General features: G+C 46.1%; 1 protein-coding gene across 1 annotated transcript in view; it reads left to right on the top strand.

Annotated features, from left to right (window-relative positions):
- Window positions 1-26,149, top strand: part of NHERF2 (NHERF family PDZ scaffold protein 2) — a 100,642-nt gene that overhangs the window by 14,547 nt on the left and 59,946 nt on the right. Inside the window, exon 2 of the mRNA XM_088464761.1 lies at window positions 5,109-5,345. Coding sequence (XP_088320887.1) covers window positions 5,109-5,345 — 237 coding nt within the window. The remainder of the gene's footprint in view (window positions 1-5,108; window positions 5,346-26,149) is intronic.

Below are 26,149 nucleotides of genomic sequence, written 5' to 3' on the forward strand. Positions count from 1 at the left end.
TCTGTCGGCTGCGCTGGGCATACACTGCCCGATGCGGCCGACAGTTTCCCGGGAAATATCGCATCGGACGGGCATGCTGGACAATCCAGCATGCCCGACCGAGCAATATTTAACCCTCGGTCGCCCCCCCCATGCTACAATTATCGTGGCGATCGGCCGATATTGGGCGGATCGTCCCGATAATTGCCAGCATTAGACGCATAAACACAAATATTGTTTTTCTAATGTTGTCTTATGAATTCTTTGGGGCAGTTGCTGAGTTCCCTGGAATTGCTCGCCAAAAATACCTTCACTGGGAACACTGCGATTGCAGCCTTTCGCAATGTTGCAACTAATGCAAGGTGGGCTCAGGTGGACATTGGTAACATATGGGCCTGGTCAATCCCGGCGAGGGTTAAATGACAGGCGTCTAACTCTAGACGCCTGTCATTTTACCGACTCCTGATCGAAGGGACGCCGAGCGCGGATAGCCGTGAGAGGGGGGGGGGGGGTTAGGTTTACGGTTCCTGGGGGGGACTTAGTGTTAGGCACCCCCCCAGGAAGGTTAGGTTTAGGCTAGGGGAAGGGGGGGTCAGCGTTACGCACCCCCGGGGGGGGACTTAGGGTTAGGCACTTAGAGAGGGGATTAGGGTTAGGCACTGGGGGGGAAGGTTAGGGATAGGCACCCCCGGAGGGGACTTAGGTTTAGGCGGCGGGGAAGGGGGGTTAGGTTTAGACACTTAGAGGGGAGATTAGAGTTAGGGACTTGGGTGGAAGGTTAGGGTTAGGCACCCCTAAGGGAGGGTTAGGGAGTAGAATTAGGTGAGACAATATTTACCTTGGACGATCGGGATTTCCTCCTCTGCCGAGGATGCTGCTGTCGGGATTCCAACCGCTGGGCATGGATCCGGCGGTAAATTACGACGATTCCTTATATACAACTCAGCTTCTCATGTAGGGAAAACAAAAATTGCTATAGGAAAAACCCACGAGCACAAAAAAAATCCACCAGTCACGTCTCTGTGTCGTACTGCGTCTGTCTGCAAATGCGCAAACGCATCCTTACTGTCCTTGGCTTTCGTCAGTCCGCTCCTTCCCTCACCTGTCCTGCCTTTAAACTGATTGTGTCTGTCTATTTATACAGTGCTCCAGTTATGTTACCGATTGCTTTATTTGTGTTCCAGTCAATCCCGCTTATAGCGTTCATCCCTGTGGCCTGTAGTGGTTGTGCTGATTACAACTCAGAGATGTACGCTAATGCCGCCGCCGTCGTCGCTGTACGAAAAATATGCTAAATGTCGCAGCTGCCAGGATTTGTATTGAGACGCCCACTTGTGGCTTTGCAAATCCAAACATCTATGTACAAAGATGCAGCATCGCTTGCAGATCATTCGATTATGGCGGTTCTGAATAACCCTATGGTTGCGCAGAATTGTCGTGGGAACTGAGACCCCGAAGACATTTTTATTGCAGACGGGATGGCAGATGCAGGCTGTGAACCTCTTCATCACTCCCGTTACCTCCCCCAAAAGCTCCCTGCCTGTCAGTCACAATTGATGCATGCGCAGTTTACCGATAATCACGTAACTGCGTAAATATCGTCATTGCGTACATCTCTGAATCAGGCCCTTCGAATGGATGGTTCCTGTTCAGTGGTACACGATATGAGAAAAATAAAATTATAGCGTCACACACGTCAGACATATAGGGGTCTAGTTACTAAGCAGTGTTAGGAGATAGAGTGAAAAGTTATAAGGTACCAGCCAATCAGCTCCCAACTGTCATTTTTCAAACACAGCCTGTGAGATGACAGTTAGGAGCTGATTGGCTGGCACCTTATCACTTTTCATTCTGTCTCCTAACACTGCTTAGTAAATAGACCCCTCAGTGTTTTTTTTATTTTATTTTACTGACTTTCTCAAACCCGGCTTTATATATCAATATACTTTTTACTAAATTGTATACATTTCTTAAAATTGAGGCACTGTTCTAACATCTGCTGACTTCTGTGCTCACCATGCCACGGGTACCGTCCCATTAATAGTTACTGGCTGAGGTTTATAGGATTATGATACCCAGTTTCACAGTAGGTGAAACACTGGCATCGCTGAGAAGTTTCCTGGCTGGCACAACCTACCTGACATTCTCGTATGTCTAATCCTCATTGTATAGATATAATCAGCCAGTGAAAGCAATTGGGACATAGCTATGCCGTGAGCAATAAGGTGTGTGAAGCAAAAACACTTGTGACACGGATAAAGTAAATTAAGATGACGTCAGCTGTGTTGGTCGGTGTCAGGATGAGCACCCTCTGGTAATGCTGGGGCGGTGATAATTAGCTGTGACTAGTGACCGTAACGTGAAGTTTCAGCCGTTTCTGGAAAAGAGCAGAGATTTATTTATTTTTGTCCACCTTAATTCTCGTTCTATTATTAAGGAGCTTGACCAGTGGGAACCTGTAACATGGGCGGCCTGCCCAGCAATGTAGAACAATGATCATTGTCCCTAAGAGAAGCTTTTTCCATAAATAAACATGGGTGTATTAAACATTAAGGATCCTCCAGAGGGGGTTCTCTTATTCACATGAAACTTGTGTAAACAGAGTCGTACGCTAAGAGAGCACCAAGACGATGGTTACGCCAAATGCGCTCTATCCTATATACATAGTAAAAATAATTGGTTCACTCGTACGTTTCTTAAACCTTTTTTTTATTTTTAGAATAAAAGCTGCTTTTGCGTAACATGACCCCCCCCCCCCCCCGCACCTGCCAGGTTTTCATGGCATTGAACGATTAATGCCAAGGGTTGTTGTAACATCGCAAAGCATCGATACGTCTGCATGCGCCGACACTTGGGAGAGACATGTAGAGATTGTTGGAAGTAAGGTGGGTACTCCAGAAACCCCACTTTTAAATCCTGATACTTTCTAATTAAGATCAGAAAGGACAATGGACTATGGGACTGATTCACGACGGATCGCAATTCTGCTTATACGCACGCAACGCAGTTGCTAATATCAGCGTTGCTATGTAAATGTTTGTATTCACATTGCTATTGCAGCCTGACATAAGGACGCCCACTTCCCCATACTCACATCGCTAACACTAAAACCATCGGTACAATCGAGTACCATCGGATCCATAAGCACACTTGCACAAGCCCTGACCTTACTCAGAAATTTCTAACAGCCACGCACGCTATGAGTCCTCACACTGCGTATGGCTACGTAGTGGATAATTTGTGCACGCCCATGCTACGGTGTTCAGACGCACTGGCACGCCTGCGTTCGCCTGACCACCTCCCCGTCACCATCCACAAACGAAACTTCCTGTCTTTCACTTTGCTATGGGTCTGCATAGCCTCTGTCACATTCACGGCGTCTAGTTCAAGCACTGCGATGCTTACGCATGCGCAGTGCAAATTAATCGCCCGATTGTGTGCGTATTAGCAACTGCGATCCTTTCTGAATCAGGCCGATGACACATTTGTTAACATTTATGGCTGTTTGACAAAATGTCAACATTCAGAATGTCGGTAGAAACGTTAACGTCTCCAGACCTGCCCTCCTCGGCCGAGTCCCGCCTCCCGCCGTTCCCAGACCTGCCCACCTCTGCCGAGCCCCGCCCCCCACAGTGCCGTCCTGGCTGCCTTTTCCTGGAGGAAGCAGCAAAAAGGTCGGCAAGTATGGCCTAACCCACAGGTTCTCAAACACGGCCCTCAGGACCCCAAACAGTGCATGTTTTCCAGGTCTCCTCACAGAATCACAAGTGAAATAATTATCTCCACCTGTAGATCTTTTAAAATGTGTCAGTGAGTAATGACTAAACCTGTGCACCTGCTGGGTGACCTGGAAAATGTGAACTATGTGGGGTCCTGAGGACCGAGTTTGAGAACCACGGCCCTAACCCTAAACCAAATTATGTCCATGTCGACATTGTGAATGTCGTCATAATGACTTCATACCTATTTATACTTTATAGTGCACGCAGTTTACAATTAGGAACAAACACAGTAATAAAACATAACTGGGTATGACAGACAGAGAAGTAAGAGGGTCCTGCCAGAAAGTTTATAATCAGTAGCATAACAGGACCTTGATATGTGAGGATTAGTGCAACAATTTGTGTATTGATCCAGTCACACAGCAGTGTTAGTCTGGCGTCAGTGTGTTGTGTGAAAAAGAACACATGTAATTTTTCTGTGAACTGTGTAGAGGGGAGCTAATTTGATTAGCATAGCTACTGTGTGTGGTTCAGGAATTTGATAAGCTGCCTGAAGAGGTGAGATTTCAGGGAACGCTTAAAGGTTTGGCGACTAGAGCAGTGGTTCTCAAGCTTGGTCCTCAGGACCCCACACAAGTCACAATTTGCAGGTCACCCAGCTGGTGCACAGGTGTATTCATTACTCACTGACCTATTTTAAAAGATCCTCTGGTGGAACTAATTATTCAGTTTGTGATTCTGTGAGGAGACCTGGAAAATATGTACTGTTTGGGGTCCTAAGAACCAAGTTTGAGAAGCTGTGGACTAGAGCAGAGGTTCCCAAACTCCGCCATTACAGTCCAGGTTTTGGGGATATCCATGCTTGAGTCCAGATGGTTAAATCAAATTGACTGAGGTACTAATTAAGGAACCTGTGCTCGAACATGGATATCCTTAAAACGAGGTCTAGAATGGCGGGGTTTGGGAACCTCTGGACTAGAGGAAAGTCTTATTGTGCGTGGGAGGGCATTACACAGAGTGGGTGCACCCAGAATACACAGTATGTTCTGTCACTGGGAATGGAAGGAGGTAATATGAGTGGGCGAGAGATGCGGATATTGCGCAGAGCAGAGGGGGCGAGTTGGGAGATATAAACTTATATCGCACAGGCAGTGCCATGCTGCCATGTAGAAAGAAGACGGGGCAGGTTAGGTATATTTGGGACAGGAGCCACCTTACAAGTAGGTATTGGTGTAATGAGGTTCTCCCACCATTCTGATACTTGGAGAGAGGGGTGGGTCAAGGTCACAGCATTGTGATATTGGGGCTGTCCTGCAGACTGTTGCATAGGACTCCAGTAAGAACTGATCATAAAACCACTGCACTGTGGTATGACACTAACGACGCCTCCTTCTCTTGTTTGCCCAGGTGGTTCAGCGCATTAAAGCCATAGAAAATGACACGCGGTTGCTCGTCGTAGACAGAAAGGCAGACGAGCATCGGCGCCTTTCCCAAACCAGCTCTCCTACTGAGTCTCAGCCTAACTCGAGTGTCCCTCCCTCCCCGTCTGTGGGGAACAACAACGGCGAGGCCTGGAAACCGAAGGAGGACACTAGCCTCGAGGATCAGCTTCAAAATAACCACAGCACAGAAAACGGCAAACAGGTATAAAACAGTGGGATGGGGATCTCCCTAAGGTGGCTGGTGGGGAACCTGACACATTGTATATGTTTTATGTTTATGCTTTTAGCTGTTTATGTTTTATGCAGTTACAGTTTTCTCTCCACCTTTTATGTTACTGTATGTATGTTCTTGTATTTGTGGTTTACTAGGGGGCAGATTGGATATAGAAGACAGTTGAATGGAAGTTGGCTGTAATTGGTCCCGCATTGCGCGCACAAAATGAAATACCCAGATTTGGTCGTGTAGTCCTGAGTTGTAACCATCTCTGAGGCTGGACCGTGTTACTCTATGTACACTTTGGCCCTCATTCAGACCCGCTCGCAAGCGGGTCGATGGTGTGGCACTGCGCACGCGCCGCTGTTGATGTTGGTGGCTGTTGATGTTGATCGACAGCTCGCCCCGTTTTGTAGGCGGGGAGGGGGGGTGGCTGGAAAAATGGAGGCGTTCCTAAAGGAACGCCTGCCGTTTGTGGGCGGCCCTACTGACATCACTTGTGATGTCAGTAGTGAGCTTCCTGCTCTATTAGAGCCGGAAGCTCACTGGGACTTACGGCAGACGAGACCCTACCACAAGGGGCTTGTCACAAGCCCGATGGTCGCGACTATCGCGACCCTCACCTTTCTGCTCGCAAAAGCTGTGGGTGGTGGTCACCCACAGCTTAGCAAGCGGCCAGGAGGACAGTCAGAGCGAGCGCTCGCTTTTTGCGTGCAGCTCTGAATGAGGTCCTTTGTTTCAAAGCTGTCACTATTAGCAGTGCGTGCAAAGATCCATCTGAAAACACGCCCTCATTAGACTTAGCCTCCTTGAGAATGCCCGGTTACAGCCCAGTTACGCCTCCACGGTCGCAAGTGGAGATGCAACTAAGGTATGCTCGACTACGTTGCCCATAGTTGCATACGCTTAGTTTTGGACCATTGCAGTGGAAAAACACCTTCAGCTTCAGGCCTAGAATGCAAAGCCAAACAATTGGGAGTATATTTACTGAAGTGCGAGTTTTTAGAGGTGGAGGTGTTGCCCATAGCAACCAATCAGATTCTACTTATTTATCTAGCACCTTCACCTAGAATCTAATTGGTTGCTATGGGCAATAACTCCACTTCTAAAAACCCACACATAAGTAAATATACCCCTTGTACTTCAATCCAAGACTTCAAATGTAGCCAATCAGCAATCAGTCTGCGATACACATTGGTTGTCATGTGTGGCTATACAGCAAGCAATTTAGGCTGTAGCATGTTGTGCAAACTGCAGGCTGCACCACTCCTCTCCTTGTGTTTAGAATATCCCAGGGGCCTAGAGCTCTTCTGTTGGGGTCTGTTTCCGCTCCCCAGCCCCCACATCCTGATTCGCACGCTCACGCTACAGGCGTGTTAGGGATTTTGTACAGAGGTCTTTTGCAAACACTAGGCCATGAAAATGTAACAGTGACATGAAGCAGAGCAGAGAGCTGCGAGTTCAGGCTGAGGGGAGCTGGGGGGATTCATCTTACTGCAGGAACTCGAGTGACCTGGGACACATTATTCTGGAACACAAATGTGAGAAGAACACAGCACGTTTGTTTTCCTGCGTAGTCCTTACCATCAGATCAGTGTCGTAATCCATAGAACAGCATTCCAGGTGTCCTATTTAGCCACGCAGATGGAGTAGAATGTATTTCTATTAATGGCAGGATGTACTAAGGGCACAAATACGAGCAAAACTCCAAAAAAAATGCAGTTTTCGGAGTTCTGGCGGCATTTCTGTTCGTCCCAAGCTCCAGACTGCGACACATTCCGGAGCTTGGATCTGGTTGGGCGTTACCCAATAGAAGCCTTTCCGCATTTCTTAGCACCACTGGTGGCGCATGAGTCATAGTACGCATGCGTAGAGGGACTTCTGGGTCATAAACCCTGAAGGAAGACCCTCTGTCGCAAAGGATAGCTCTTATCGATCAGAATCGCAATTCTAGGTACATACTGGCGTTATTAACAACGGTGTGTACCCGAAAAGTGGCGGAATGTACCGCATCCCGGATATGATGTTTACTACATCCTGCCCTAAGGGCCTGATTTTGATGCAAACGCGTCTGTATACCGTCTGCGACTTTAGGCAAATGCCGATACAAAGCCCTTGCATGGTGTGCAGCCATGCAAAAGTAATGTGCGGGGACTGAGACGGCCGCTGTCAGAATCCGTAGGCGCTGAAATTCCGTTTGGTGCTTCTTTAGACTCCACCATCGGTCGCAGCATCCACACGTACGCAAATCGAACGCAATGGCGATTTTCACCCAGTCAAGCGATTGTTTGCAACTGCGCATGCTCGAAAAGTCCTGAAAGCCCCTACGGCGCATACGTTACACAGAGCGAACGCGCAAAGTTGCTGTTGCGATCGGGACAGGCGGCAAAGTGATGGGACGACTTCGGCAACAGACGCAAGAGGGGATGCAGTAGCGTCCACCTCAGAATTAGGCCGTAAGAGTCACAATGACGCCAGGTCATAGGCCTGTGTGTGCCAGGCAGCTTGCCCAGCTCTTCATATTGCCCCAGAGATCACTTTGTGAGGGTCGTGCCTGCAGTACAGGCCGCGTTATTACCTTACATGGTCCGGGCCGATGATGAAGACATTAAAGTAATGATTCAATTAGCTCCCTACAGTGGAAGTGGCGGGTACGAAGGAGCTTGGTGGAGCCTGGGGACCGGTGGTGTAATTGAGTTAGGAAAGAGTATTTATAACAAGGCTGAGTTTAGAATCTCTTAGGACCACGCGTTCCTGCCATATACCGCTGAAGTGTTCCAGGTAACTTCCTATAGGGAATGTGTGCAGACGGCTGTATGAATAACTCACATTGCTCTTGTGTGAAATCTCTCCTTTGCATGAACCATTTTGCGCTATAACTGCTACTATGCAGCTGTTTATCATTTATTTGTTTTTAATATCTGATTTACAAGAACCCCAGTTTTAAAGCTACCCGTATTATTTATCTAATAGACGTATCATGTATGTAGTGGACTAGTACAGAATAAGAATGTATGTGTATGTTTGTAAATGGCTTTTCTGTGCATCCTGTGACAAAGGGGTCAATGTACTAAGCCTTGGAGAGAGATAATGTGCCAACCAATCAGCTGCTAACTGTCATTTTTCAAACCCAGCCTGTAACATGACCGTTAGGAGCTGATTGGTTGGTACTTTATCACTCTTCAAGGCTTAAGCCGCATACACACTAGACGACGTGTGTATGCGGGGATATCGTCAGCAGCGGGCCCAGCGGGGGTGCCGGCATCGGCAAGTGTATTCACACTTGCCGATGCCGACCAGCGACGGACGACGGCAGGGGTGGGGAGCGGGGCCATGCTGCATTCAGCAGCATGGCGTCGCTCACGATATCACCAGATTGGGCAGCATGTACAGCTGACTGGGGATATCATTAACAACCCGCGGGGGCGCACATCTTTGGTCGTTCGGACCATAAACACTAGACGATGTGAACAATATATTGTTGAACGAATATCGTTATTGTTCATATCGTTCAGTTTTATCGTCTAGTGTGTATGCCCCTTTAGGGCCCAATTCAGGTTGGATCGCAAAAACCCTCTGCCGGCTAATTATCTGGTGTGTAAGCCATAAGCTACAACGGATAACGCCATCTGCAGATGCCGTTAGCAACGGGGGCCAATATCGGGAAAGCATTGCATTCTGGATATTGGTAAATCTGGCAGCATCGGCTGCGGCTGCCTGTGGTAAGAGGGATCGCAGCAGGTATCTCAGATACCTGCTGTGGTCCCTCCTTAATACATCCGGGGCATACTCCATATTTGCGGTTAACCCCAGAAAATCTGTGTTTTTGGGGACATACTGTAGCCACAAATATAGAATGTTAAATGGGCCTCTAAGAGAGCTGCAGCTGGTTAAAGACAGGACCTGATGGAACTTGTTGTCCCACCACAGCCGTAGAGGAACAGGTTACCTGCATAGTGGTTAACATTACTGCCTTACAGCTCTGAGGTCTTGGGCAGGGTTGCCTACCTTTAATATTCTCTTCCCAGGAGAAGCCCGGGTAAGAGAAGCAGCAAGGGGCCGACGGGGGCGGGGCTTGATTATCTGCGTCATTAAGCCCCGCCCCCTCGCGGTAAAATTGCCGCGATTGGGCACAATTTACATAGGGGGCGGGGCCAAATGCTGTGATTCATGCAGAATCACAGCTTAAGCCCCGCCCCCTTCACAGAGACCCGCGATTGCCGCGGGTATTCTCCTAATTCTGCCCACTTCACTAGGAAGTGGGCAGAATGCGGGAGAAATGCCTACCCTTCCGGGGGTGCGGGGGGTTACCCGAAAAATCGGGAGCCTCCCGCGAAAACCGGGAGGGTAGGCATGTATGGTCTTGGGTTCGAATCCCACCAGTGCCTTAACGGTGCGGAGCTTATCTATTCTCCTCCCCGTGCTTACATGGGTATCCTCCTGGTACTCTGGTTTCCTCCCACAATCCAAAAATATACTAGTAGGATAACTGTGTTTGGGAATATAGATTGTAAGCTCCACTGGGGCAGGGATTTATGTAATTGACCAAATATTCTCTGTATAGTGCTGGGGAATATCTATGCGCTATAAAAATAACTGTTAGTAAATAACTACATTGGGGTATATTTACTAATGTGGGTTTTTAGAAGAGGAGATGTTACCCATAGCAACCAATCAGATTCTAGCTATTATCTTCTAGAAGGTGCTAGATAATTGTTAAGTAGAATCTGATTGGTTGCTATGGGCAACTTCTAAAAACCCGCACTTTAGTAAATATACCCCACTGTCGCTGGTGTTGATATAAACCTGTACACTTTGCTGCTCGGCTCTACTGTCATTCAGACCGCGTAAATAAAACAGCTCTGTACCTTCTCCCTCGCCTCACACTATGCAGGTGTCATTTTCCTGTTGTCAGGTCTGTTCCTCTGGTGCTGCTCTTTTTAGAACAAATTCACCCTGCACTACGCCTCCGTTTCCACAGTTTCCCCTCGTTAATTAGCAGCCCGAAGTGTTACATAATGCGGAATAATGAGAGGGTGGCAATAATACAAGGCACAGTAATGCAAAAACAAAATAAGATAATGCCGAGAACAGGATAATGGGCCTGATTCCCTACGGAACGCAATATAGTGTACGCACACAGGCCCTGATTCAGAGCCGGACGCTCTGACAGAGTGCTTGCTCCGAATCAGGGCCGGCCTTCTTGTTTTTTAGAGCGGCCCCCTGGCCGCTCGCATAGCTGTGGGTGACCACCCACAGCTATAGCGAGCTGCCAAAAAGATGGTCGCGATGGTCAAGACCATCGCGACCATCGGGCTTGTGACGAGACCCTTGTGGTAGGGTCTCGTGCCGCAAGCCCTGGAGTGCTTTCGGCTCTATCAGAGCAGAGTGACATCACTTGTGATGTCAGTGGGGCGGCCCCGGATGCCCCCGGCACGCCCACCAAAGGGGGCGTGCTGTCACTCACCATCGACAGCACGCCCCCTTTGTAGCGAGACTCGGAGCGACGGCTTGCCCGTCGCTATCCGGGTCTCGCGCATGCGCATGACGGACCCGCCAACATCGACCCGCTTGCGAGTGCTCTGAATTAGGCCCACAGTTCAACTGCGACAGTATGCTAATCCATAGCGATCGCAATGCTGCCGCACCACTACACTAGGATGCCCACTTCACCTACACGCACATCCGCAATGGTTAGCAAGACTGCGAAAGCATCGGTACAATTGAGTAACATCGGACCCATACGCACAGTTAAGGCAGGTCAGACCTTAGGAATTGCTTACTTCAGCGCACGATATGAGGCCTCAGACTGCACAAGGTATTGCAGTGGATAATTTATGCACGCCCCTGCAACGGCGTTCAAACACACTGGCACGCCTGCGTTGGCACACCCCCCCCCAGTCCCGATCGCAGTGGCTAGTACGCGCACTGCGATTCATGCACAGAGCGCAACAATCGGCAGATTGCATGCGTATAGGCAACTGCGTTCCTTGCTGAATCAGGCCCAATGTTCACATCATCCATACACCATAAATCATCTTCAGATTCTATAAACTCATCATTGGGAGTGAAATGTAATCCCGGCAAAATACGGTCCCTGGAAAAATCTGGCTGCGATGTATCGGGTTTACGCGAGTCTCAACGTTCAAAATAAGATATTAGTTGTGGATTGTTTTCAGAGGTGTTTCAGAGTGTGCTCACGTCACATTATTATCTCTGACTGTACAAATTGATCAATCTTGGCAAAAGACTACACACAATAGACGTCATTATTATCTCTCCACCCTCCCTCTACAGAATTCCCGTCTTCTCTTAATTACTGTGCTTGTAAGGTTCCGCCTCTGCTTGCCAAGGCTGGCTCTGTTGTCCAAAGCTAAATTGTAATGCGTTCCTTCTACAAATCTAACTAATTATCCTGGAACACGGCAACCACCGGATCTTGTTCCTCGCTTAATTGCAATTATAACCTGAACTAATGTGTTTTTCTTTCTTTTTTCTTTTAACTGTTTGAAGTTTCGGCAAAAGAAAACTCTTCAAATGGGCATCAGTGCGGCTTGTTAAATTGGGATTATAACTAACATGAAATTGAGGTAAAGGGTACAGATTATGTTTGGTCACAATAGGAAATTGTGGAAGGATCATGGATTATCTCCCCCCTCCTTCTCCCCCCCAAGTGTAATCAGTAGCTTTTGCTAATAGGAAGGCTGATACTCTTGTTGCAGGGTCTGTCAGTCAGTTGCTTAGGATATATAAATGCAATGATCTTCTGCCAACTGGGGACCTGTAATCCACCCGCCGTTTCCTGTTGTGACCCGGGGTCATCCGACCACTGTGGCACTTTCTCTTATGCCTGGTACACATTAGGCAATATTTTGTCCGATCCGGCCGGATCAGACATCGGGCACATTGTCTAATGCAGCGGGGGGCCAACCCGCGGCTCTTTTGTTGTTGTGTTGTGACCCGGCAGTGACTAAAAACGGGGGTTTGACACAAGGTCATGCTCCTGCAAATGTCATACCAAATGCGTGTGTACAAAAATGGGTGTGGCCTTGTGACAGCTAAACCACACCCCATTTTTTTTGCACTCACGCCCTCGTCTAGTGTGTACACACTATGTCGCTGACGATGTGCGCTGCCGTGCGTCGTCAGCGACACTGAATGCAGCCTGGTCCCCGCTGTCGCTTCGGCGCTGCCGGCATTGACCAGTGTGCACGCACTTCCTGATGCCGGCACCTCGCTACTTGTAGCTATAGCATCCGATTGGTTTTTGAACTATAGTTTATCTCGTGTCCATCTATTTATAAGGCGACGCAAAACTCTACAGTCAATACAACAAAACAAAAAAAATAATATTGACAGGTGAGGGCGAAGGAGAAGGTACAGAGGGCTTGATTCAGACCCGGTCGCAAGCGCTGAGCGCTCGCAACCGGGTCGATGTTCGCCCACTGGGCATGCGCACGACGGAGCCAGCTCCGTCGTGTGCATGCGTGAGACCCGGCTAGCGATGGGTGCTCTGTCGCTCTGGGTCTCGCACCAAAGGGGGCGAGCTGTCGATGGTGATTGACAGCTTGCCCCGTTTGGTAGGCGGGCAGGGGGGGTGGCTGGCCAAACGGAGGCGTTCCCGAAGGAATGCCTGCCGTTTGGGGGCGGCCCCACTGCCATCACCAGTGATGTCAGTGGGAGAGCTTGCGGCTCTATTAGAGCCAGAGGCTCTCTGGGGCTTGCGGCCACGAGACCCTACCACAAGGGTCTCGTCGCAAGCCTGATGGTCGCGATGGTCTTGACCATCGCGACCTTCAACCTGGCCGCTCGCAATAGCTGTGGGTAGTCACCCACAGCTATGCGAGCGGCCAGGAGCCCGAACAAAAAAAACCCGCCCTGATTCAGAGCGAGCGCTCGTTCAGAGCGTCCGTCTCTGAATCAGGCCCAGAGTACAGACATGAGACAGATGGTAGAGAGGGACCTGCTTGTGGGAGTTTACAGTCTAGAGATCTTTCACGAGCCCCTTTCTCTAGTGTGCTACAAAATTTGACCCGCCTCCTTCTCTTGTTTAGTCGTTCACCAGTTTTCTTAATATTTATTTAAGAATGTTTACAGGGGTGACATGATTTCATGACAAAGGGGTCTATTTATTAAGCCGTGATAGGAGACAGAGTGAAAAGTGTTAAGGTGCCAGCCAATCAGCTCCCAACTGCCATCTCACAGGCTGTGTTTGAAAAATGACAGGTGGGAGCTGATTGGCTGGCACCTTATCACTTTCTTATCACTTTTCACTCTGTCTCCTAACACTGCTTAGTAAATAGCCCCCATAATTTGTTATTGAAAGAAAAATAAATATACTGTACTAGTGTTCATTCTAGTGTGGGCAGGGTGGCTATCGTAGAAGTGCACTCCTCTGCATGCTCCAATGGAATGCGCACTCGAAAAGGGGTGTGGTCACTAGGAAAGGGGGGCATGTCCTTGAAAGGCGCCCCATTTTCGTCACTGTAGGGGATGTGCCCAGCACTCAGGGAGATGCTGAGCTGCCCCCAAGCTCTCCTCGCAGTGTGAATCGATGCCTTGTGCACTGGACACCCCAAATCGGGTGGGGACGGCTGTTTCAGCAGGGCGCCGCCATAAAGGCAGGGCGCATTTCAGCTACTTCAATCGGGCAGGGTGCGCCGCCCTGTTGAAACAGCCTAGCGGGAACACTATTGTACATTATTTATTAGCATTTACTCATACAATATATAGTGCCAACTTATTCCCTTCTGCTTAACAATTGGCAACAACACAGTAATACAAGAAGACTGGGTAATACCAGACGGCAAGGTAAGAGGGCCCTGCTCGCCAGATTACAGTCCATTCACGATTTGGCTTTTCTGACGATAGACGTGATTGGACTTCTGATGGTTCAGTAATGATGTTGGCTCACCGACACCCTGCGATTGAGCGTTGGCGTGCTACTATCCTTTGGGATATGTTCAGTTTCCTGGCACAGGGAATGCTGGCACTTAGAATACTGGCGCAGGTATCACGCCACCTGTCTAAATCTCGGCAACAGCATGCCGGGGGTAAGTAGTGGGGAAGGTTAGAGTTAGGCACTAGGGGGGAGGTTTAGGGTGCGGGGGGGGGAGGTTAGGTTCAGGCACCGTGGAGGGGGGGTTAGGATAGGGAGAGGGGAAGGGTTAGGACACCTACCGACAGGTGTCGGTATCCTACCCATCCCGTATCCATTAGGTATCTGTACAAATGAACCGCACCTGATTCCTGTCACCACCAATGCCTTCGCTTTTCCTCACTTGTGTCATGCGGAGATTCTATACCACAGACCTAGTGTGTGATGTAGCTGGATGTTGCTGGTGTCAACAGGTGTGGTATAAGAGATAGACAAAAATTAGTTAGACAATGTCTAGATCGACCCCAGTTGTTAGACAGTCAATAGATCGACAGGTATAAAAGGTCGACACACTAAAGGTCGACGTGTAAGAAGGTCAACAGGTACAAATGGTCGACAGGGTCAAAAGGTCGACATGGAAAAGGTTGACACGGAAATGGTCGACGCATTTTTTTTACTTTTTTGGCGTGAATACCATTCGGCCCCTTGCGGGCTCGCTTCGCTCGCCACGCTGCGGGCACAGTGGCTCACTCGCTCGCCACATGGATTTATTCCCCCTCCATGCCCACTTGGATGGTAGGGAATGACGTTGGATGGTAGGGAATGACGTTGGACACTGGCTCATCTTAAGTGCCTAACCCTAAACCTAAAAAAAAGAAAAAAAAAAAAATTTTGATCATTTTTGTGGCGACCATTTTCATGTCGACCTTTTGACCCCGTCGACCATTTGTACCTGTCGACCTTCTTACATGTCGACCTTTAGTGTGTCGACCTTTTGTACCTGTCGACCTTTTGTACCTGTCGATCTATTGACTTTCTAACAACTGGGGTCGATCTAGACATTGTCTAACTAATTACTGTCTATCTACAGTCCGGCACCTACAGAAAAGAGCGCTCTCTCTGTCTCGCTCTCTCTCTCCTCTCTCTCTCTCCTGTCACTTGTCCTATCTCTGAGGAATACGCTCGGCAAACAGCAGCATGTATCACTATATCGGTCCAGTCTCCATAGAAAAATGGTGCTTTTAAAGACAAGACGTACAGACCCTGGGGCTCACTTTGTACACAGAGGAAATTTTGTTTTATTTCTAATAGAGACAGTGACCTGTCCATGTGTCTGATTATGTCATTGAGGACAGGGCAGCATGTGACTGGGGCAGTGACATGATGTGAGGAGGGGAATGGAGGCAGCAGGAAGCCACAGCCTGGGAGTTATACTGTATAGTGGAAGGAGCAGGGTCCCTCAGCAGCACAGAGTATATCAGGAGATGAGTGATGGGACAGGAAGAAAGGGCTGCATGTGACAGGGGCAGTGAGATGTTGTGAGGAGGGGAATGGAGGTAGCAGGAAGCCACAGACTGAGAGTTATATAGTGGGAGGAGCAGTGTCCCCAGCAGCACAGAGTATATCAGGGGATGAGTGATGTGTCAGTGAGGACAAGCCTGCATGTGACAGGGGCAGTGACATGATGTGAGGAGGGGAATGGAGGTAGCAGGAAGCCACAGACTGAGAGTTATATAATGGAAGGAGCAGGGTCGCTCAACAGCACAAATTGACATTGACGGGGGGGGGGGGGGGAAGATTTGAAGGTTATAATTCCAATTTATCTTAAAATGTGAAACTTTTCCTTCTCTGCTTTTTCTCTCAGTCCTATACCTGAGAACATCCCTTTCCCAGTACATGTGACTCGTGCTGGCCGAATTCTCAAGGTTTTCGGTGACTGATTAAACAACACAGATGTTTGCTGTGGTTTGTGTTGACCTGAAAAATAGACATGTTGATCACCCTTGTACAGTATTGAATCATTGCACTTTAGCCCCTCATGTTCGAAGAAGTCGCTCACTTTGGCTAAGCCACTGACTGTCATGGCCCTGACTGGCTTAATTAACACTGTCCTGTAATAGTTCGGAAATTTTTATATGAATGTTATGCACGACCTGGGAACTGCTTTATAAAGCTCAGAGCCAGTCAAATTTTCATTGTGTTCTTTTTGTCTTCGGAGACAGATTTGATCAAGGAGAAGCGGCCTCTGTTCCGCCCAGGATTGGGTGGTGCGCCCTGTCTATGGCCTGATAATCGACTGTGGTGAAAAAACATCCTTATTGGCTATCACCCAGATCAGCACAAAGCTGGCTGTGCTCCAGACCACCGATCTTATCAAGCCCTATTCATTGTATGCGTTGCAATCTGGATTTTTTTCATTGGGACGTTCTTTGTGTTCCCACCAAAGCTAGGCTCTGCGTGGAGGGGTTATAACGCCTGTTATATATTTTTTTTAAACCTACAGTATAGGATGATGATATATTTATAGCAAAGGATTAGATGCTCCAGTAAGGTCGGAAACCTATTCTGGTGTGACCTGAGAATTGTTTGATAGTTATAGCCACAAAGTGGGAATACAGTTCTTTTTGATTTACTTTTTTTTACAATAGATTAGCATGTAACAAAAGACAGGAGGGCATTTTTTGTCTTTCTCTGAAGCAGGGGCCATGGAAGGGCAAGCCCAAAGAAAGAATGCAATTTAAAACACAGTATTACTTTATGGCAGATGTTATAAACTACTGAAAGTTATAAACTGCTTAAAGTCATAAACTAATTATAGTTTTAGAGATGGACATTGTCCTAACACTTGGGATGAGATACACCATAGCAATGTCATTCCCTGTGCAGAATGGCCTCACACAAGACCAGGAGAACTAAATAGAAGTACTCATTGGGGTAGTGAATTGCCAGCTTGTCTACTCTCCTATAATGTCCAGACGAGTACCCAATTTTGGGGGTTCTGCACACTTCCCGAATTAACTGGACAGTTCGTTGTGAGCCCACGCCCTTGAATCGTGGCTTTAAACACGGGGGGGGGGGTGGGTTGGAGCCGCAATTAAGTGATCGCTCCACATCCAATTGCGCCTTGGTCGTGGAGAGCTGTGGAGGGGGCTTTTTAAAAGTAGGCAAGTATGGTGAATTGATAGTCTGCCTTAATACGTGTACAGCCCACAGATCGACTCCCTTAAACGGGTTACACACCTGAGCTAGCAGCTGGCGATCAACAGTCCCGCCGACTGAGCCACTGACTTGGTGACCTATACACACATCTACCAATCGGCTCCTGGATGTCTGGCCAGACAACAAAACTGGGCGGGCATTTCAATGTGCCCAACAAGTTGTGATGTCAGTGTCTACGTTTCCAGTGGCCAGTGTACACACTCACCAATGTACCGATATATCTGCAAGATATACCGACATCGGCTGTGCTGCAGGGCCTCCGCCATGTGTCTGTGAACCACGTTGTTCGCAGACATATCGGCTGTACACGCGGACAGATGCACTTAGCGATATGCCACTCGTCGGCTGTACGCAGTGTGTTCCCAGCTTTACTTTGCGCATAGGTAACAGGTGCACATTCAAAAACAGCAATGTCCTTGAACTTTCAATGCAGAAATATGATTATTCCATTTAATTTTCTGTACAAACGTTTTCTCTAGGGGTACAGGCATTTTCTGTGTCTTACATGAAGTAGAAGCCTCCACATTTGTACGACCTAAATAGCACACGGGTATGTTGTTGGTGGTACAAGTTTATAGATGAATGAGTTTGGTTCCTGTACAATGGGCTGAGCTGGGTATAGATATGTGCAAGTAGCTCAGTAATGACTGAAAGTTAAGTTGATAAGACAATGGGGGGAGATGTATCAAACTTTTTAAGTATTACATAAGTAGGCGCTGTCGATAACAACCAATCAGATTGTAGCTCCCATTTTATAGACTGCATTGGATAAATTATACCTAGATTGGTTGCTAAGGGCAACACCTCCATTTCCTTTCTTGAGAAGGTTTAATTCAGCTCCCCTCAAAATCATTTTCTCCTCTTGTAGAGTATCTTGCCGTTCTTCATTTTTTTTATGTTGTAGTTTGTCCACCGGGAGAGCAGGCATTTTTGAGGCTTGTAGTTCCAAAACAGCTGTAGTCATGGGTTACCTAAGGAGCGCAGCATAAATCAGGCAACCTATAGCTCGCCTGCTGAAGCAGGATATAGGGTGCCTACTTATAATGAAGGTGCTTATTTAGTAGCATGGAATCTAAGAAGTCATTGTGACACAATAGAATCCGTCATTAGATTTGAGTTGCCTGCTGGAAGTTAGAAAGCAGGCGTCTGATTGGTTGCTGTGGGTTACAGCACTTTTATGCATTGTTTACCATTTTATTTCCTTTTTTTAAGGGACTTTTGCTTTCTGTGCTGTTCTTCCTACATGGGATTTATAGAATTCCCCCAGGATGTAAGGAACCCATGTATTCTGGAAATTATACGTTCCCTTACTTTGCTATAACTCGTCTTATTACAGCTGCGTGTCAGAGGGCGTCAGGGAGCGTGTGGAAGGGCAGAGAGCTGGGAGGGGATCCATTTTGAAGAACACCGTTTCCTGTTTGCTGGCTGTGAAGGGAAATTGGGGAATTAGAGTAAACTACTGCTGTTTATTAGGACACTTTTCCTTTCCATCCATATGGAAGCAGTTTACCTCGTGCGACTGACACAGGTCCCAAAACTTGGCAATCTAGCTTAGCGCATTAACATGTGCAATAATACAACACATGAAGTTTAGATCATAGATAGATATGAGATAGATAGATTAATATGAGATGGATAGATAGATAGATAGATAGATAGATAGATAGATAGATAGATAGATAGATAGATAGATATGAGATAGACAGATAAATATGAGATAGATAGATAAATAGATATGATAGATAGATAGATAGATATTAGATAGATAGATGGATATTAGATAGATAGACAGATAAACATGAGACAGATAGATAAATATGAGATAGATATTTTGTTGCCTTAGTGATGCAAAAAAAATGCCTATTTTGTGAATAAGCATGGCGGGATGTATGGCGCGACTTCATAGCAATGTCCGTTATTTATCACTACCTAACCTTGGGCCTGATTCAGCAAGGAACGCAATTGCGAATGCAATAGAGATTATACATGCAGGTTAACTGCGATAGTATGCTAATCCATTGCGATCGCTATGCCGCCGCTGCACTACATAAGGACGCCCACTTTACCTTACACACATCCATAATGTTTAGCAAGCCTCACGCACCCTCGCACAAGCCCTGACCTTACTCAGAAATTGATAACGTCCACGCACGCTATCAGGCCTCAGGCAGCGTAGGGCATTGCAGTGGCTAATTTATGCACGCCGCTGCTACTGCGTTTAAACGCCCTGGCACGCCTGCGTTTCCCCAACCACTCCCCCCCGTTACCACCCACAAAGGCACTTCCTGTCAACCAGTCCTGATCGCAATGGCAAGTTCACGTGAGCGCACTGCGATGTATGCGCAGAACGCTATATTCTTCTGTTATAGTACAGTCTATTTATTTTCAGTAATATTAACTACAGGAAGTCTGAAGTGCAAAGGAAAATACCTCCCCCTTGACCAAAACTTCATTCCAAATACAGTAACTGTTACAGTAACTGTTACTGTATATACTGTAATCTGAACATTTTGCTGACATGTATTCCTGATAGCTCTTTATTTATTAACATTTATATAGGCGCCTGTATATTGCTATGCACTTTACAGTGACAGATGTGTCCTCCTACATCTAGCCTCAATAATCCATGAGACGCGAGACGCCTGGAGCAATTGAGCCGCCAGATCCCGTGCGCCTCTGCTAGCGCCGAGCGTCTTTTTTTTTTTACAGAAAATGCGTCTTAGTTGTGATGCGACTAAAACTCACCAGGAGACGGCACTGATTCATTTTATAAGCAACACTTGTATATATCTGTGTGTGACTGAGTCTGTATAGAAAGCACAATGGAACTTGGCGTGGAAAAAAAGTTGCGCCCGCTATATCGTATCACCTCATATACAGTTTCAGACTCAGTCGCACGCAGATACTGTATATCAGTGTCGCATATCAAATTAATCAGCACAGTCTCCTGGTGCGCCTTAGTTGCATTGCATTATGTCTAAAGCTGCATACACACACACCGATTTTTTGAACGATTATCATTAAACGATATTGTTTAACGATAATCGTTTGAAAAAGTCGTTCACTTTCTGAATCAAACGATGAACAATTCCTTCATACGCGTTCACGTTTGTAGTTCAGTCAGACTTGTCAACTCAATGATTTTCATTAAGGGAATATGCAAAAATCGTTTGTAGTTCAAAAAAATCGTTCATTACACTCTAAAAAAAATCTGACAGAAAATCGTTCATAAAATCGCTCATAAAAGCATTTTTTGGGCCAAACAGATTAACAAAACAGGACACTGCGACGTCAGATATTTATAAAATTTTTCCTTGCTTAGGAATCTGCGGTTTGTTGGTAACACAGTAATAAATAATCTTCTTTATTCACATTGGGCCATCTTTGCTATCAGGAGTTATCTTGTTTGACACAAAGCAAAGGCTGGAAATTCATCTGTTGTTGCACAAGCTAAGCTCATTACGTTGATCTTGTCTATCGTACACGTTTGTGTTTTTCCCACAATGTAGCATAAAGCTCTATTGAGGCATTGTATTCTGGTGCTATATACCCATGGCACAATGCACTGCTCCTTGTGTACAGTAAATTTGTGTACAGTGTAAATGAAGGTCCTTAAATGCCCCTGCGGCAGTGTTTAGCGTACAGGTTCTGATTGGCTGGTGGTGTGAAAGACTTGTACAGTTAGCTCATATTTTTCTACTTAATTTATGTTTTTTTTCATATATATATATATATATATATGTGTATATATATATATACAGTCAGGTCCATAAATATTGGGACATTGACAGAATTTTCAGATTATTGGCCTCTATTCACCACCACAATGGCTTTGAAATAAAACAAACAAGATGTGCTTTACCTGCAGACTTTCAGATTACATTTGAGGGTAATTACATCCAAATCAGGTGAACGGTGTAGGAATTACAACGGTTTCTATATGTGCCTCCCACTTTTTAAGGGCCAAAAGTAATGGGACTATCAACTCAAAAGCTATTTCATGGACAGGTGTGGGCTATTCCCTTGTTATTTCATTATCAATTAAGAAGGTAAAAGGTCTGGAGTTGATTCTAGGTGTGACATTTGCATTTGGAATCAGTTGCTGTCAACTCTCAATATGAGATCCAAAGAGCTGTCACTATCAGTGAAGCAAGCCATCATTAGGTTGAAAAATGAAAACAAACCCATCAGAGAGATTGCAAAACCATTAGGTGTGGCCAAATCAACTGTTTGGAACATTCTTAAAAAGAAAGAACGCACCGGAGAGCTCAGCAACACCAAAAGACCCGGAAGACCACGGAAAACAACTGTGGTGGATGACAAAAGAATTATTTCCCTGGTGAAGAAAAACCCCTTCACAACAGTTGGCCAAATCAAGAACACTCTGCAGGAGGTAGATGTATATGTTTCAAAGTCAACAATCAAGAGAAGACTTCACAAGAGTGACTATAGAGGGTTCACCACAAGATGCAAACCATTGGTGAGCCACAAAAACAGGAAGACCAGATTAGAGTTTGCCAAACAACATCTAAAAAAGCCTTTACAGTTCTGGAACAACACCCTATTGACAGATGAGACAAAGATCAACTTGTACTAGAGTGATGGGAAGAGAAGAGAAGGAAAGGAACTGCTCATGATCAAAAACATACCTCCTCATCAGTGAAGCATGGTGGTGGTGGCAGTGTCATGGCGTGGGCATGTATGGCTGCCAATGGAACTGGTTCCCTTGTATTTATTGATGATGTGACTGCTGACAAAAGCAGCAGAATGAATTCTGAAGTGTTTCGGGCAATATTATATGCTCATATTCAGTCAAATGCTTCAGTACTCATTGGACAGCGCTTCACATTGCAGATGGACAATGACCCGAAGCATACTGCAAAAGCAACCAAAGAGTTTTTTAAGGCTGAAAAGTGGAATGTTATGCAATGGCCAAGTCAATCCCCTGACCTGAATCCGATTGAGCATGCATTTCACTTGATGAAGACAAAACTGAAGGGAAAATGCCCCAAGAACAAGCAGGAACTGAAGACATTTGCAGTAGAGGCCTGGCAGAGCATCACCAGGGATGAAACCCAGCGTCTGGTGATGTCTATGCGTTCCAGACTTCAGGCTGTAATTGCCTGCAAAGGATTTGCAACAAAGTATTAAAAAGTGAAAGTTAGATTTAGGATTGTTTAGTTTGTCCCATTACTTTTGGCCCCTTAAACAGTGGAAGGCACATATAGAAACCGTTGTAATTCCTACACCGTTCACCTGATTTGGATGTAATTACCCTCAAAATAAATCTGAAAGTCTGCAGTTAAATCACATCTTGTTTGTTTCATTTCAAAGCCATTGTGGTGGTGAATAGAGGCCAAAATATGAAAATTCTGTCAATGTCCCAATATTTATGCACCTGACTGTATATATGTATGGATATATATATATATATATATATATATATATATATATATATAACAAGTAGCACTGTAATCAGTCCTGTACCCAGTGCTATTTTTCATCAGGAACAAGCAGGAACTCAGGGGTCTATTTACTAAGGCTTGGATGGAGATAAAGTACCAGCCAACCAGCTCCTAACTGCCATGTCACAGGCTGTGTTTGAAAAAATGTCAGTTAGGAGCTGGTTGATTGGGCCTTTATCTCCATCCAAGGCTTAAGGTGGGTACACACTGCAAAGATATATCTGCAGATGGAGTGATCTGCAGATATATCTGTAGATGATGGTCGTTTATATACATTGAACGACCATCATCTTCCAGGCAGCTGCGGGTCCCGCTGGCCGGGGCTCCCCGCGGCTGCAGCTGCATGTGTACAGGTGATCGGCTGATTGTCCGTACACACTTGCTGATAGACAGATATCTCTGCAGATATCGCTGCCATCGACTGTGCACTACGTCGTTCTCAGACATATCGCTGGTACACAATGGCCAACGGGCACCAGATATATTGGCCAATCAATTGATCGGCTAATGTACAGTATCTGTCAGTGTGTGTGTATATATATATATAATTGTTTTCTGTAGCTCCGCCCCGGTCCTCGAACCTGTTTAAAAATACCGCCTCCTGTGCCTATACCAGCCCCAAGTCCCTTTGAGTTAAAACAATGAGAGCTACTGGCATGCTGTGACTTGTAGTCCTGCATCAAATGAAAATCCAGAGCATGTCGGCATTCTCACCATGTTGACATTGTGAGTGTCAACATAGCATACTGAACCCATTTAATGCACTGCTGTTAACCTTTCTATCAAGGTTATTATGGCCAGCTGTGACAGTGGTGAATACAATTACTGAGAAACTAGACAATTAGTGGGCAATGAGCTACAAAACGCACCAGTGATGTCATTATGACATCACCAGCACTGCCCTCCAGCTGAGGGCGGAATTTTTTTTCCTTCATTCCAGCTCCCCTCTTAGCCTTGCATTATTCGATTACTGATAATGGTGGTTTATTTCTAGCTGGCATATTCGCTAACATTACAGGCCTGTTACAAGTGATCTATTGCTGCAGAGATACAGGAACGAATCTGGTTCCTGTAAAAAAAAAACAACTTATTGTGGGAACTGTGGGGTAGATGTACTAAGAATTGGAGAGAGATAAAGTACCAACCAATCAGCTCCTAACTGTCACTTTATAGGCTGTGTTTGAATAATGACAGTAAGGAGCAGATTGATTGGTACTTTATCTCTCTCCCAAAGCTTAGTACATCTCCCCTTGTGTTTCTGTGTTTCTGTGTTCCCTTTTGTCACTGTGATAATCTGCTACTTAACTTAATCATTTTAGATGGTTGCAAAATTCCTTAACTTTTATTTTCTATTACTCAGTTATAACAGATTTACATAACACCATATTATTTTATTTTTTTTACAAGGAATTTAACTTTGACTTTCATATATTATAGATTAATGTAAATTCCCCGGAAAGCTAAGCTAGAAACTGTGCATTTCATTGTAAAAAAAACAAAAACAAAACAGAATGTACAATCCGGCTTTATCTCCTAAGACTGTGCTACTTTGAATTGGCAGGCAAGCTCACAGAGAGGCCTTTGTTAGTGCAGGATTGTGGAGGGTGGGTGCAAGCTTAATCTGGACCTTTCACCTCATGCAATCACTTATGTGACAGGATTTTTACATGTGCGTTACACAGCTGACTTGCACTGTTTGCCCTTCAAGGCAAGGCTGTGAGCGCGGAAACATATTATGTAAGATTTACCATGACGTAGCAAAAAAAAAAAAGTATGACAGGTGGGCGTCGAAAATGTGTGATACATTTTTCAAAAGGGTAAGAATTTAGGGCCTGATTCTGACCCGTTCGCTAGGAGGGTACAAGACGCAGTGCGTGTGCGCGAACTAGTCCATGCGATGGTGAAGCGTTCGCACCCTGTACATAGACGCCTCGCTAGAATGAGTGACAGGACAGACGTTTGAGGGTGGTGACAGGGGGTAGTCGATGGAAACGGGGGTGTGGTGGTGCGAACGGAGGCGTGTCTGTGCGTCTTAACAATATTTCAGGGGCGTGCATAATTAAGACGCAGCGTCAGCGTACACGTCACATGGCTGAATTACACACTGCAGCACTCGCAGTGCTTGCGGTAGGGTGTGGTCAGCCACAAGTGCTGCATATGGGTCCGATGTTACTCGATGTTACCGATTGTTTCATACACTTCCTGGAGATGACGTGTGTTACTAAGGGAAAGTGGGTGTCTTGTGTCAGCCTGGTGGGCATCTAAATACATACCGCGATCGCATGGCAAGATATAGTTGGCGTGCTAATGTCTTGCTAGCTAGCGATCGCAGGATTTGCCTACTTTGGCCGCTGACGGCTGCGTGCGAACACATCCTAGCGAACGGGTCTGAATCAGGCCCACTAGATCGGTGGAGTGGAAGCAGTCATTTTGTGGGCTGAACCAATATTCATGAGAATTCAGACTTTCAATTTATTAGGAACTGGTGACGTGACTAAGGTGCCAGGCTTGGAATATTCAGTAGAATTCCTAGTGAATTCTCATGATCATTTTTCCTACCTACAAAATGGCTTCCTCCAGTTACTTCAGGTGATGGGCTGACTTTATAGCTTTGAATGCTGCGGCTATAAGAATGCTGATTGGATGCCAGCGTCATTACTATTATTATAGGGTGGTGCGGTTCCGTGTATATTTAGCACTCATTGCCACCATTTTGTTCTTGCTCATTGTGCATTTTTTGCGACCGGAAAATCTCTTTTTGTGGCTGTGCTTCTTTGTAGAGACAATGGATGAGACCAATTTATTTTCTGTTGGTGGAGTAACAGGATGTCCCTCCTGCTAAGGAAGAACCCACACCCCAGGAGTAAAATTTCCTTTCACTGTGCTTATTTTTAGATTGCTACCAAAATACCCAACAATGGTTTTTCCATTTATTGTGGGATTAGGATTTTGACCCAGGATGATTTTAAATACATTATACATACATTAGTCGTCATGTAAAATCGTGTGTATTCTGTTGCGTGCCTGCTTCTGATTTATGTTACTATGTATATACAAAGCATTACCACTATGTAAAGTACTGCAAAGCAAATATTTGTATTCGCTCCTGTAAATTCTGGTATTCTGATATTGCTTTCCTTCACCTTGTTAATTATACTATAAACTGAAACTATTTCTATTATTTTTAACATTTATTTATATAGCACCAGCATATTCAGTTGCGCTTTACA

The sequence above is a fragment of the Taudactylus pleione genome, unplaced genomic scaffold (assembly GCF_031769625.1).
Source record: "Taudactylus pleione unplaced genomic scaffold, aTauple2 ptg000061l, whole genome shotgun sequence".
Lineage (NCBI taxonomy): Eukaryota > Metazoa > Chordata > Amphibia > Anura > Myobatrachidae > Taudactylus > Taudactylus pleione.